This window comes from Callorhinus ursinus, unplaced genomic scaffold, assembly GCF_003265705.2.
Source record: "Callorhinus ursinus isolate GAN/ISIS: 27379988/994484 unplaced genomic scaffold, GSC_fseal_2.0 scaffold21, whole genome shotgun sequence".
NCBI classification, from domain to species: domain Eukaryota; kingdom Metazoa; phylum Chordata; class Mammalia; order Carnivora; family Otariidae; genus Callorhinus; species Callorhinus ursinus.
Window position 1 is genome coordinate 23,445,293 of NW_027397083.1, and position 14,293 is coordinate 23,459,585.

General features: G+C 36.8%; 1 protein-coding gene and 1 pseudogene across 4 annotated transcripts in view; both read right to left on the reverse strand.

The window, feature by feature from the left end:
* Positions 1-1,883: 1,883 nt before the first annotated feature.
* Positions 1,884-14,293, reverse strand: part of LUZP2 (leucine zipper protein 2) — a 478,379-nt gene continuing 465,969 nt past the window's right edge. For all 4 annotated transcript variants that reach the window (XM_073904840.1, XM_025879122.2, XM_073904841.1 and 1 more), the window contains 2 exons: positions 3,388-3,474; positions 1,884-2,587 (listed from right to left, as the gene is read on the reverse strand). In XM_073904840.1, coding sequence (XP_073760941.1) covers positions 2,483-2,587; positions 3,388-3,474 — 192 coding nt within the window. In that variant the 3' untranslated portion in view covers positions 1,884-2,482. The remainder of the gene's footprint in view (positions 2,588-3,387; positions 3,475-14,293) is intronic.
* LOC112829495 (ADP-sugar pyrophosphatase pseudogene) lies at positions 10,756-11,688 on the reverse strand (annotated as a pseudogene).

Sequence of the window (14,293 nt, forward strand, 5' to 3'; positions counted from 1 at the left end):
ATTTTCTTCCATGTGAGAGTAATTAGGCTATGGATGTTAACTCCTCAAAAACAACATCAATTTATCTAGCTGTTGATTAAAAGAAATAATAAGCGACAGCATCTCTTTTATGGACAAAGCTGCACATGTAAGTAAAGCATTTTAAACCTTTTGGATGCTATTTTAAAGCAATTAAAGGATTGAGAAAAATAAAATGCATTCGTTAAAGTCACATAACATACTAGGAAAAAAGGAATTCTGTGCTTGACTATTAAAAGGAACTTCCATAATATTTTTCTTAAAAATATTTATAAAGCACTTCTATGATTCTCTTTTTGTTTTGAAACAAATAATGCAATGCATAAACCACAGTAAACTCTGCAGGATGCATAATGCTATCTATTGTTAAAGAAAAATCTATACATTATACTCATGTAAGTCCCATTTGATCATGCCAGTAATTAAGAGAAACACACTGATTATTGTCACATATTAGAGATATAGAGCATAGGAAAAATAATTTACAAATGAAACTGTTCAAATTTGATTAATATTAAGCCATCTTATAAAAATTTCAGAAAATATCAGCTCAATTCTCTTTTTATTACTTCCAAAGGTGCCTCAAAACATGTGCTAAGGTGAAACAATGATTAACTTTCCATAGGGTTGATGGAGGGAAGTTGGAGCACAGGGAGGGTGTGGGGAAGTGAAGCTTAATTAAAACTAAATTAGCAGCTCTCCTTTTATAATCATTGGAGATGGTTAGGGTTTTGGGGAACAGTGGGGAAATTATAAGGAATAGAACTCCGAAACTAGCAATGTTAGAGCTGAGGAGTCAGAGGAACTTTGGAGCTTGATTTTTTTCTTCTATCCTGGTAACTTCATCTGAAACCTCTAAGGACCATCTATAAAATAAATTCTCTTTTTTCTTGGATAGCCTGAAGTCTAAAAAAAAAAAAATACTGATAAATGACGCTGAATTACTGCACAAGCATAACTGTTACATGGTTATATCATAATAATACTTATACTATTTATGATAGTCTGCCATTTCTCCGAACCACTAAATTTCTTGGAATACATCATTGTGATCAAAGGTGTGCCATTATATATCAGAATTTAAGTTCATCTATTGATTACAGATTTCCTTCTTTCCTTCCTTCCTTCCTTCCTTCCTTCCTTCCTTCCTTCCTTCCTTCCTTCCCTTCTTCCCTTCTTCCCTTCTTCCCTCCTTTCCTTTCTTAAATTAACAATATCTCCTAAGATAGCCTGCCAGGATACAGTGCTCCAAATATAGTAACTGTGGCTTGGCAGATCCATTCTATAAAACCAACTGTTTTATATGCTTTGTGCGTTTGCAAAATGGATCTAGCCAGCAGAAATGAATATATTCAGTGCAGACAACCTAACTGGATCATTTAACCCATTAATTTGAGTCTTTAAGTCTGATGCTATACCAATCCTATCAATCAGACAATTATTCACGTATCAATTCCTGTTGCTTGTGAGCTACATTCAGATTATTCAGGAGTGCACTTATCTGATTAGTGTATTCTTACACAGAGACCCAACTTCAGCGATGATCACAGCTGTTGACTTGTTTTAATAATACATTTGTTTTCAAAATATACAAATCTGGGTTTATTGGTTCTACATGGCTGTTTTACTTTCATCAAATCCCCATTTTAAAATGTGTATTATCTGCTCACATATTTCTGTTTTGCAACCCTCTTGTCATCCCACATTCCACTACCCAATTTCACACACAAAAAAATCTTGCCAAGCATTTCAAAGAACTCAATTCCTAACTTGGAATAATTCCAGCAGATAACCATAGGGATGTGTCTATAGAATGCCAAAAAAGATCTTATCAATTGTGTCAGAAATTTAGTCATTCATCCACGTATTTTGTCTACATCATACCAAACATGTTTAATGAATTCTGTTAACTGACTAAAAATCAGACAGAAGTGCCTTGACATTATTTAGACATGGTTCCAAACAATAAAAAGAATGGCTTAAATAGTATATTCAGACTGACACAGATTCCAACCTTAAAGGAACTCCCATTGGGCAACGTGGAACAGAATCTTTATGATATGGTTGAAATTTGGATTCTAAAAATGCCAAGGATCCACAAAATTTTTATCATCCTCCAGTTGATTTCAAAACTAGATCATAGAAGTACTAGGTACCCAATGAACCAGAAGAATTAAATGTTGTTCACTGCATTTGAGTTCAAAACTGGCCAATTTATGCTGGGCAATTTACTGATGACAATGACTATTTATGACTGTGGATATCCATTTTAATTAGGTTATTGCTTAAGGATCATAATTGGCCTGGAATCTTTTGGAAAATTTGTAGACTACTTTATATAAAGTTACAGAAAATTGTGAAAAAGTTGCATGCTTTAAAAACTTAGTATTTCCACCAAGCCTGTGGTTGAAAAAGAGTATGAAGACAATCATAAGTGGATGTTTTTAACACAGTTTCTTGATATTTACAGTATTTTTTCTTCTCTAGTTGCCCTCCCTTCAAAGTTGGTCAATTGTTTTTCCGGGTTTTTTTTCACCTCACATTCAGTACAAGGAGGCATTTGCAGTTTCTGTCAAACAATACAGAAAAGACAATTAGAATAGTTAAAATAAATACATGTTTAAGGTAAAAATTAAAATCTTAACAACAGTAATATAAATTTTTATATCTCAACAAATATAGAAAATGAATGCTAGACCAAAATAAAATAAATGTAAATGTGTTAATACTTCTCTTTCATGGAAGTACATAAAATATTATTTATAAATGGCAGATATTTCAAAAACCATTTTGAGAAGACTTTAGCTAAACCATCCAACTCTGATTAATCTAACCCACAAGTTAGGAAATGTTGTGTTAAGTGAAATGATCCCTAAGAATTGCTATGATAGAATATTTTTGGTCAAATATAGAACAGTACAGAAGGAAGTTCAGAATTAAGTTCGTGAATTGTGTTTGTTGTTTGTTTTTGTTGGGGATATGTACTTCTTTCTATCTCCTCTGTTTCCCCAAATCCTCTTTTTTAATTTTTTCTGTTCCATAAGGAATAGATGTATGTTTTTTGTTATCCGTTTATTTTTGTTTTGTTTCTTGGTTGTGTGTGTGTGTGTGTGTGTGTGTGTGTGTGTGTGTGTGTGGTGGGTGGGAGGGATGTACCTCCCTCACCCTTGTTCTTCTGAGGACCTCAGATGATCAGAACAAAAACTTAGTGGCTGGCACAGTGGTCATGGAAAGTGCAGAGGCACTAGGGGAAGGAAGTATCTTGTATCAGTCAATACAACATCCCTGCTTCAGCTAGAGAAAAATCACTGGACCCAAAGGATTCAAGTTCTTTCTGACAAAATCAAAACAAACAAACAAATAAAATACCTTTGGGGCAGTCACTGGCTCTTTAGTGGCATTGATTAGGGGAATATTTTTGTGCTTTGTTGAGCAGGTCCTGCCATCTTGTAAAACCTGCAAATGAAAATAGATCAATGTAGTTAAATTAAATGAAGGAGGGGATAGAAAAGTTCCCTTGAATTCTTCCCATTGAGAAACTTTCTTCACTTTGATGCAAGCTGAAAGGGCAAGCTAGGGACAAAATAAACTCATCACATTCTGAGTGGGAGCCGAAGGAGAGATCAAGCACTCACAGGTGGTTTGGGGATCTTAGTGGTGCTTATGAAAATCAGCTACTACAACAAAATTCCATTCCAATGGAAAGTTCTTTCTTTGCAAAAGCAGTTAAACTGAAGTAAAGAATTATAAAACTATTCTATCTGTGATGCATCTGGACTCTAAGACTTAAATATGTCAGTGGTCCCTACAGCGGCAGGAACATCAATATCGCAAGCCCCGAAGCAATTTGAACAGTATAATCATCAATCTGTCTAGCAAAAACTCATCGGTACCTTAAAAAAGATTACATTTTGGAAAATAAGATCTTATATTTTACTAACCAGGAATTCTCATCTTCATTAGCCTCAACAGTTTTGAAGAACTGCTGGCAGTGTATTACAATTGGGCTTCATTTCCCTTTTAACCAAGGTTAAAATATCGACCTTCCCTTCCTTCCTTTTCTCCCATGCTCTCTCCTTCTCTCTCCCTCCTTTTCTTTCTTCCTTCCTTCCTTGTCTGCTTCTCTTCTCCCTTTCCATACTGTCTATCATTCTACCTCCCTCCCTTTATTCCTTCCTCATTTTTTAAAAAAATTTTATTCATGTATTTGAGAGAGAGAGAGCAACGAGAGTGAGAGAGAGAGCACAGTGGGGTGAGGGGCAGGGGGAGAAGCAGGCTTTCTGCTGAGCAGGGAGCCCAATGTGGGGCTCGATCCCAGGACTCTTGGATCATGACCGGAGCCGAAGGCAGATCAGATGCCTAACTGACTGAGCTACCCAGGCATCCCTTCTTCCTCTTTATTTTAAAAACATTTTCAAAGTAACTACAAAAACTGTTTATTGTAAGGATATGCTTCTTTTTTGGGGGGGGGAGTGATTTCTTCTAATCCTTTCCATGTCTACAACAGAGCCTAGGAGTCAAAGAGTCCATGGCCATTGGGTAGCTCTGAACTTGAACAAGTCCATTTGTTTCCTGGGGATCTTACAGCAGGGAGGAGACCCAAGTTGCCTTCAAATCCCAACATCCTATAAATTCTACAAGTAGATGACAACTAGAAAGGTTCTATAGGAGACTTAACCTAGTCCAATTCAGATTTTAGAGCAAAGTTATTTTTATATACTTCCTATTCTCACACTATATTGCTCTTAATTGAATACACACTATGCTCCTTTACCATCCCATGCCTATATGCATGCCAGCCACCTCACCTTCACAAAAGTCTCTCTTCATTGTGACATCCTGACAACCAGCTACTCATTCCTTCCCTAGGATGCCATTTCCACCACTAGATGCACTCAGTCATACTTTTCTGCTCTAAAGGTACAATGCATATAAAAACTGTATCACTTAACAATGTTTTTATATGTGTAAGCATGCCTAGCTCCTCAATATATTGTCAGTTCCTTGAAGTTAGAGGTAACATTTGTCAGCTGTACATCCCAGCTTGATGCCAACAGATAACAAGGGGCCAATATGAAATCTCTGAATAAATAATAATGAAAATATTATTGGCTATGAAATTCATTGGCTATGAAAATATTTTAGCCCTTCAGAATTTTAATAAATGCCTGATTTTTTTCATATGATCAGATTTAGGTTTATTTGATTGAGACTCCAAAATGGTTACACAGAGCCCCTTTTTCTATATAAGCCTATGTTATAAGAGCAAAGTAAGATAACAACTATAATAATAGAAATCTCAAAATCTTGACTACCTTATTCCAAAGAATTTTAGACAGAGGCACAGAGGAATCTTGTACACTAAGAAATGTGTTTGTTTTTATGTTCTATGGGTTTGAATTAGACCTGGAATCTAAAATTTCTCTAGAATATTATAATTATTCTACTTTCATTGTGGTAATACAACTGGCTTGTGTTTTTATCATGCTTGCATTCAGCCTTTGAAAAATTAACAAATAATTGTATGAAATCAAGCTCAAAAAAACATGATCAATGCAGAAAGTATCCTGCAAAGTATAAGATTTCCCAAAATATATTTTAGGATAATGGCATTTGTAGGTCATACATGTTTTGGGGAAAAGTTTATTTGAACATTAAACAGTTGTATTTAAAGTAGTTCTTCTCAAAGCCTTTAGCATGTGATTTCTTAAAGTTGTGGTCTTAAATGACTTATCCACATAATTGCATAAGGTGATTGTTAAAACATAACACTCCTAGGTGGTAATTCAGTCCTAGACTATGGGGCTTGCATTTTTAATCAGCACTCCAACAATTCAAATGCACAGTCAAATTTGAAATCCACTTCTTCATAATGCACAAATACATTACAAATCTCTTAGAAGGACATATAACAATTTCCCAATTCTATTTGACCTCAAAACCCTGTCTTGTGTGGTGCTTCACTTGAGGTCATTCTCATGAGGAAGATACTACCGGATTTGCAGTGGAGTTTTTTCTTTCATTACTGAGAGCACAGCCGACTATTTCAGACAAGCCTTTATCATCTGAACAATGAAAATTTATTAAACTTTAACATTAAATAAAATTTTATGTGGCTGAAAGATAGCTTAAACCTTTTTTGATACTTTGATCTTATAATGAACACTACCTTTAAATTTATTTCTTTCTGTGCCTCACAGGTACTGTAGAAATTTCATGAGAGGACATTCATAAAATTCTTAGTGTTTCAGGGGCGCCTGGGTGGCTCAGTTGGTTAAGCGACTGCCTTCGGCTCAGGTCATGATCCTGGAGTCCCGGGATCGAGTCCCGCATCGGACTCCCTGCTCAGCGGGGAGTCTGCTTCTCCCTCTGACCCCCTTCCCTCTTGTGCTCTCTATCTCTCATTCTCTCTCTCTCTCTCAAATAAATAAATAAAATCTTTAAAAAAAATTCTTAGTGTTTCTCAGAGAGGCAACAGATATAAGAACAACATAATTATCACTTGCAGGTATCATGCCTTAATAAGCATCTTATCAACTTTGCAGCTATTGATAAAGTGGGCATTGTTTGGTGAAAACATAAAGGGAAGTTTCTTCATGGAACCCTCTCACTTGGCTGCCAACATCACCCAGATTGCCAAAAATTCCAGACAAATGTACTTAAGGAAGACAGAAAAAAAAAGACACATTAGGTAATTTTGCCTAATGGTTAAAATGCTTGGAGTAAAATAGACTTTGGTTTGAGTTTTAGCTCTGATGTCTATTCATTGGTGATCTTGATAAAATAATTTGATAAGTTACTTATTTCTGGGCCTCAGTTCATTGGCTGTAAAATGGAGCTAATTCACAGAATTATTTTGAGGACAAAATGAGAAAATATACAAAAATATTCAGTCTAAATACTAACAAAATAAACATTCTCCCCTTTCTCCCTCTTCTACCTTCATACTAGTATTAGCATCGTTAATGATTATACACCAACAATTATGGTGAGTTGCCACTGACATTACGCATGACATATGGGACAGAATCAACAGTCACATAATTCCCATGCACAGAAGTGGAAGAGGGAAGGGGGAGAGAAAAGAAAATGGAGACATGAGTGCTGATTTGAAGGGAAGCAAAATCACTTAGGACTAATACTTCTCTTCTGACACTATAGATAAAATATTGACAATTAATAATCATCAATTAATAATTAATAAAATCAAAAATAATTAATAATTATTAAATTATTGTTATTAAAATAATAATACAATTAACACAGTGTTCTTTGTTGGGAGGAAAAAAGACGAGAGGGGCACCTGGGTGACTCAGTTAAGTGTCTGACTCTTGGTTTCAACTCAGGTCATGATCTCAGGAGTGGTGAGTCAGAACCCTGCATTTGGGCTCCACGATCGAGGAGGAGGGGGGAGTCTGCTTGAAAGATTCTCTCCTTCTTGCCCCTCCCAACACTTGCACGTGGGCGTGAGCAACACACACACTCTCTCTTTCTAATAAATAAATAAATCCTTTTAAAGAAAAGATGAGAAAATAGAAGTTTCAAGGTTATGCAAAATGATGTTAATATATTTAAAGATTTATCCAATAAAACACAGGCTTGAGGACGCTACTGGCCAACTCCTTAATTTTACTCTTGTGAAACCACGAGCAGGACCTAGTTAAAACTTGCCAGACTCCTAACCTGTGGAAAATAAGAGATAACTGGTGTCTCTTAAAGCCATTCACTCCATGATAGTTTGTAACTGAAAACTAATACAGATATTATGGCAGAAGACCTATATGTCATATCATATGAACCTGAGTATCTTATTATTGTGTTGCTTTACCTTTGTTTTGGTAATTTAACCATAGTTAATGTATTGGTTCCACACTTTGTGAAGGTAGATGGTAGTTAAATTATAAATAAAAACTCTTTCGGGGGTGATAATTTAAAAATAATTGTGTGAACACCATATACAGATGCCTTTTTAAAATGTAATAACAACAGATAATCTTTTTCCCAATTCTTTCTCCCAATGTCTTTGTTGCTATTAATACTGCTGGCTCTTTCATGGTCTTAAAATTCTCTGTTTAATAACCCTTCTCTCTTGACATTTTATTATCTAATCTCTTTGTCCCCTTCATCTCAAGCCCTCATACTCATACATGAGGAGAACAACAGCTATATAATGTTCTCAAGGCCACAAAGGTATTGTTGCTGCAAATAAAACCCATGTCCACCTTGCAGTGAATTTGGGATCTTTCCAAGATTCCATACTCCTTTTTCTCACATTTTTATTTAACTTTATAATGTCTTATACTTAATTGTCATGTTACATTTTACAGTTTTAGCTAAGGACACAATTTTTAACAACAAAATAGTTCCTCCTGTACTTTTGAAACATTTAACAAAGATAACTTAGTAAATAATAGGCACACATTGGGGCTTGATGAATCAATGAGATGTATTAACCAGAAAAGAAGAAAATATGACTCTTGGATAGTTAGGGTGACTAGGGATTTCTTCATGAAGGAAGCAACAGGAATTCATCCCTGAGTAATGGGTAGAGTTGTTTGTGGCAGAGTCAGCAGGAGGAAGGAGAAGTTACAGTATTATGGTGGGAGAACACATCAAAGGTAACAGTGTTGAGGCCAGCTGAGACAGTTACTACTGAAAGATAACTAGAATAGAGACAGTTCATGGAAGAACTTGTAGGCCAAGCAGTGATATGTACACTCAATTTTGCAATTATGAAGAGACAGGTATACTAAATATCCTGCAATGATATGCTTACTTGTCTAAGGAAGTTTACAAGTTAATGCTTTCTCTATGTTGGAATTTAAAGAGATTCATTAGTAAATCTTAAAAAAAAAAAGAAAGAAGAAAAAAAGAAAAGAAAAAGGGACGCTTGGGTGTCTCAGTCGGTTAAGCATCCACCTTCGGCTCGGTCATGATTTCAGGGTCCTGGAACAAGTCCCACATCCGGCTCCCTGCTCAGCGGGGAGCCTGCTTTTCCCTCTGCCTGCCACTCCTCCTGCTTGTGTGCACGCTCTCTCTCTCTCAGACAAATGAGTAAATAAATAAATCTTAAAAAAAAAAAAGAGAGAGAGAGAGAGAGATTCATTAGTAGGGCTCTGAAGTGATCAGTCCACATAACACTTGCTTAAAAACGCCATCCTTCGCTCAGGTCATGATCTCATGGGTCATGAGACTGAGTCCGCCGCGGGCGTTCTCTGCACTCAATGGGGAGTTTGCAGTGAAGATTCTAGCCTTCTGCCCCTCCCCCCACTCATGCACGTGCGCTCTCTCTCGCAAATAAATAAATCTTTAAAAAACAACCAACCAATGGGCGCCTGGGTGGCTCAGTCGGTTAAGCGTCTGCCTTCGGCTCAGGTCATGATCCCAGGGTCCCGGGATCGAGTCCCACATCGGGCTCCCCGCTCCGCGGTAAGCCTGCTTCTCCCTCACCCACTCCCCCTGCTTGTGTTCCTGCTCTCGCTGTCTCTCTCTCTGTCAAATAAATAAATAAAATCTTTAAAAAATAAAATAAAATAAAAAACAACCAACCAAAACAAAGCAAAACAAAACAAAACCCTCCATGCCTCAGCAGAACCTTCTTCCTTCCGCAAAAGTTCCAGAATCTGTGCCATTTTTATAAGCACTTGTCTTTCATTTGCACTATTCTGGAGACCCCCAGGACTCATCAGGGCAGCTCCCTTTTCCTTCTCTCACCAGGCTGACAGAAAGCTGAAACTTGGCTACATTTTTCAGAAGTTAGGTTTAAATACTCAAATATCTGGAGTTGGAGTTTCAAAACTTATTTCACAAGTCCCTTACTAAATTAAATTACGCAACTGAAAGAACAATAACAAAAAAATTCCTTATTCAAATGATTTGCATTCCACGCTACATGTCATCAAAACATGTTTAACTATTTCTCATCACAACTCAACTCAAGAGATAGTAAATCTTGAGACTTTTCCCTTCATAGGCATTGGTCGGAATCTAAGAAAAGCAACAAGAACAACAACAATACAATATAGTTTAATTGCTACATATAGATTCAGGAAAGGTCCTTGCTTGAGGAGTCTGTTATCTTGGCTTGCAAAATTGGGAAACTTGCAGATGAGAGCAGCTGACAGTCTTTCCATGGGTAAGTCTGTAAACCGTTTTTTATTAAAATAATTCAGTATGTTAGACTCTAATCCCCTCTGTCTTTCAGAGATCATGGGGTTTATCCCTTTATTTCCTTCCTGGATTATTGAACTAAACTATCCAGTTCTCTCTAACCTTGTTTTCTCCAATCCATCTGCCACTCAGCCTCTACAAATGTCTTCCTAATATATATTCCATCGTGCCAACTTAACTGCACAAAAAAATCAATCAAATCAAAACAAATTAGAAAAATACCCCCCATACACAAATTTGTGATTTCCCATTGCCTACAAAGTACAGAAGACTGGGGAGATTGATGGGATGAGAGATTTGGAGACTGTTTTCTTAAACAAGTGAGATGTGATATAGAAGCATGGCCTTCACACTCACCTTGATGAACTACAGCAAAGCCTCAGAAGACAAATGACTGGGCATTAAGAGAATGAGTCTCTGCTGTCACCTACTCAGGCTCATAGATTTTCTTTTTACTACTGTTGCTAAATACACACACATATATACAGAACGTTTTGTCACACTAACTTTTTTTTTTTTGCCTCGTTCCCCAATAGTACCTAGAATAATTATTGACTTTCATTCTTTTTTTTTTTATTGTGTTGCTTTTATTTAATGAAAAAAGCTAATTTCAAGTCTCCAGTAAGCTAAGCTGAATACAAAGTCTTAGTGAAGGAGGCCTGGTGGTCTTATTTATAAAAACATGGCTACTGTCCTTTGGCCTTAAAACTTCAGGAAAGGCACTTCAAACGGCTTCGTGTTTGCATGTTTCAGTGCCAGAGCGTAGGAATAGACCCTGGCGTCCACGGTCAGATGTTCTTCAGCTACCAGAGCATCAAGTTTCTTCAGCAGGTCATTCTTTGGTAAGGAAATTACTTCGACATATTCTCCATCACCTGGCTTCGGCTTAGACCTCATGTTTTCAGCATCATCCCCATTAATAGTCACCGTCACGATGTGTGTGGTAGTTTGTCAGACCTGGATCCATACATACAGCTGGAGAACACTCTGCAACATCACTTTGTAGCCAGTTTCTTCCTCAAGCTCCCGAAGAGCCGCTGCTTCTGGGCTCTCATTATCATCGATAAGACCTGCAGGGAATTCTAGGCAGTAGCCTCCCATCGGTGGCCGGAACTGCTTCACCAGAACGATGCACTCGTAATGAAGAGTCCGCTGCAGCACTGGGATGACCGCCACGCCATCAGCCGACTGTCCTTTCCTGGTTGTACGTTTCACAGTTTCCCAAGTTCTTATTTTCCCCGTAGGATCCATGTACGTTGTTTTTTCAAGCTTGACCCATTTTCCTTCTGAAATTAACTCCTCTGAAATAATAGGCTGGTGTTTTGAGAAGGATCCGCTGGTTCTTGGTTTTCCATTTTCAAACTACTTAGTCTTTATAGTCCTCAGGCAGGAAGTTCAGGCTACTCCAAGGTGTGGGGTGAAGGGGAGGGTACTCCTTTGGGGAGGGGGACGAGAGAAGAAAGCATGAATCCGAGGCAGCAATCTCAGAAGACCGGGTGCTACTGCCTTGACTTTCATTCTTTTAATTCTTTCTGGTACAACCTGGAACGGAACTGTCAATCTTGGAAAGAAGTGAAAAGTGATATTTTATACAAGAGATGTTATGACTAAACAGAATAAGGTAGCGGTTTAACCCATAGGCTAAGAAGTCTGTCTTAACCAATGTTCAAATCTTTAAATCTACGGCTTACTAGCTTCGTGGTCTTTGATAAGTGATTCATTTTTTCTCAATCTAAACATCCATGTTTGTAAAATGTAGAACAATATTATTTTATAAATGATTGTAAGGATTATGTAAGAGAATGATTTAAAGCACTTAGCTCAGGGCCTCTTACTACTAAGATCTCAATGTATTGTAGTAGCAATGATGATAATGAAGATAATAGCGAATTTGTAAGCCACCTAGAACAAAGTACCTGATACATATGAGACACTCAATAAATCATACCTATTGTTATATCATAGCAGACTCCCTGATACTGTTTGCATCAAATAATTATTTACATAATGATATATGTGCTCACACAGTTTGGAAGGAAAAGTAGTTCTACATGAACTTTTTCAGATGCATTTGTATTAATACAATGCCATTCTCAGGTCATTGAAGAAAAACGATATGACCTAATTACACTAAAAAATTATGTCATCATTACAATCGTAAGCTATTTTTTTTCTGTCAAACAAGGAAACAAACAAAAATTATACATTTACTGTTGGCTCCTGCATGATGAAATTGGCCTTCCCTCTCACTCTCTCTCTCTCTCTGTATTTCTTTTTTACAATGCCGGTGTGGAAATAAATTAATACAGATGTTCTGGGAAATATTTTAATAAGATAGGTACGATGGTTTTTAAATATGTTCATGATCCAGTATATTTCACTTGGGATAGTGTCTCTCTAAAGAAAACGATCCCCATTAAAAAAAAAAAGAAAGAAAATCTTTTCACTCAGAAGTATTAATTTGGGATAATTAATTTGTATATTTAATATTGTAAATATTAATTTGTTTAACAGTAAAAAAAGAAAACAAAATAATGGTTGAATGTACGTAAGCTGGTTAATTAAATAATGATGAAATATTCTGTAAGTCATTAAGACATCTGTGAGATATTTATTAATATGAAAAACACCTAAGCTAAAAACATATAATACAAAATTATACAGTTCAAATCACAGTGATGCATAAGAAACACCACGTAAAACAGACAGAAATAATCTCGATACTGACAAAACAATAAAGTTGGGGAGAACAAAAGAGAGAGTCTTTTTTTTTTAAAGATTTATTTATTTGAGAGAGCGAGAATGAGAGAGAGAGAGAGAGCACATGAGAGGGGGGAGGATTAGAGGGAGAAGCAGGCTCCTCGCTGAGCAGGGAGCCCGATGCGAGACTCGATCCCGGGACTCCAGGATCATGACCTGAGCCGAAGGCAGTCGCTTAACCAACTGAGCCACCCAGGCACCCAAGAGAGAGTTTTGTTGTGCTTTAACATTTTTGTTGATTTCAAATAACACATAACACATGTCTGTCTGTCTGTCTGCCTTTCCAGCTCTGAAACTATTCATGTCTTTCTCTACCCATTCTTCCATGCCCTCTCCCACTTCTGCCTTCTCTCCTTCCCTCTGTCATCTCTCCCTCCTTCCCCCCACCTCTCTTTCTTCTTCTTCTTCTTTCTTGGGGGGCATGGCTGTTCTGTCACTTTTTAATGAGCTACAACCATCTATAGAAGAACTGTTTATATACGGTTTCCCTATAGGAGAGTATCCATTTTCATTTAAAAATGTGATTTTAAGTTGGAACAGTGCCCAGACACTTTAAGCTCTTCCTTATCAATTTGAATCTCAAATTTTCTTGAACAAAAGGGAAAAGTTCAGATGTCATTTTCCCTCATGCATGTACGATTAAAAAATGCAATTTTACCTGTGGAAGAATGGATAGAGATGTAACTAGCTTTGGTGAATAATTAATTGATTAATTTTGCAAAGTAACTGCTTTCTGTTTTAAGACACAAAAAAATTTAAATAGTAATCTTGAGAATTTAATAAAATTGTGCAATCAAAGGCTAGCACAGGCCTTCAAAATATTCCATCTCAGGTAAAATTTAACCTGATTAGTAATATACATACATCCAGAAACTCAAGTGATAAAATATGAAGACTGATGAGGAAAACATGCACAAGTTCAGCTGCTTCAATATTCAGCTCACTGACTCAATTATACAGGAGGCCTAGGGCCTAGGTCTGTAAATTATGGAATGGGATAAGCCATGAATAAATCTTTATTGAAGTGATTATACTTATCTCTCACATACACACCAACATCACCAGAATAACCAGTTTGTTTCTGTGCTTTTGAGCAACAAACAGCTAGCTATCTGACAAAATGTTATATTAGGGCCAAAGAGCAGGCAAAGTAAAAATAAAACCGTGTAGTAGAGACAAGCCCAGCTAACTATCTTGGTACATGGAAAACACACAATCACAACATGGTGGGAAGACTATAGTGCTGGGGCATCCTAGTAATTATCAGGAATTTTTTTTTTTTTTAAAGAGAGAGCGTGAATGGGAGGTGGGCCAGAGGGAGAGGGAGTATCCTAAGCAGACTCCA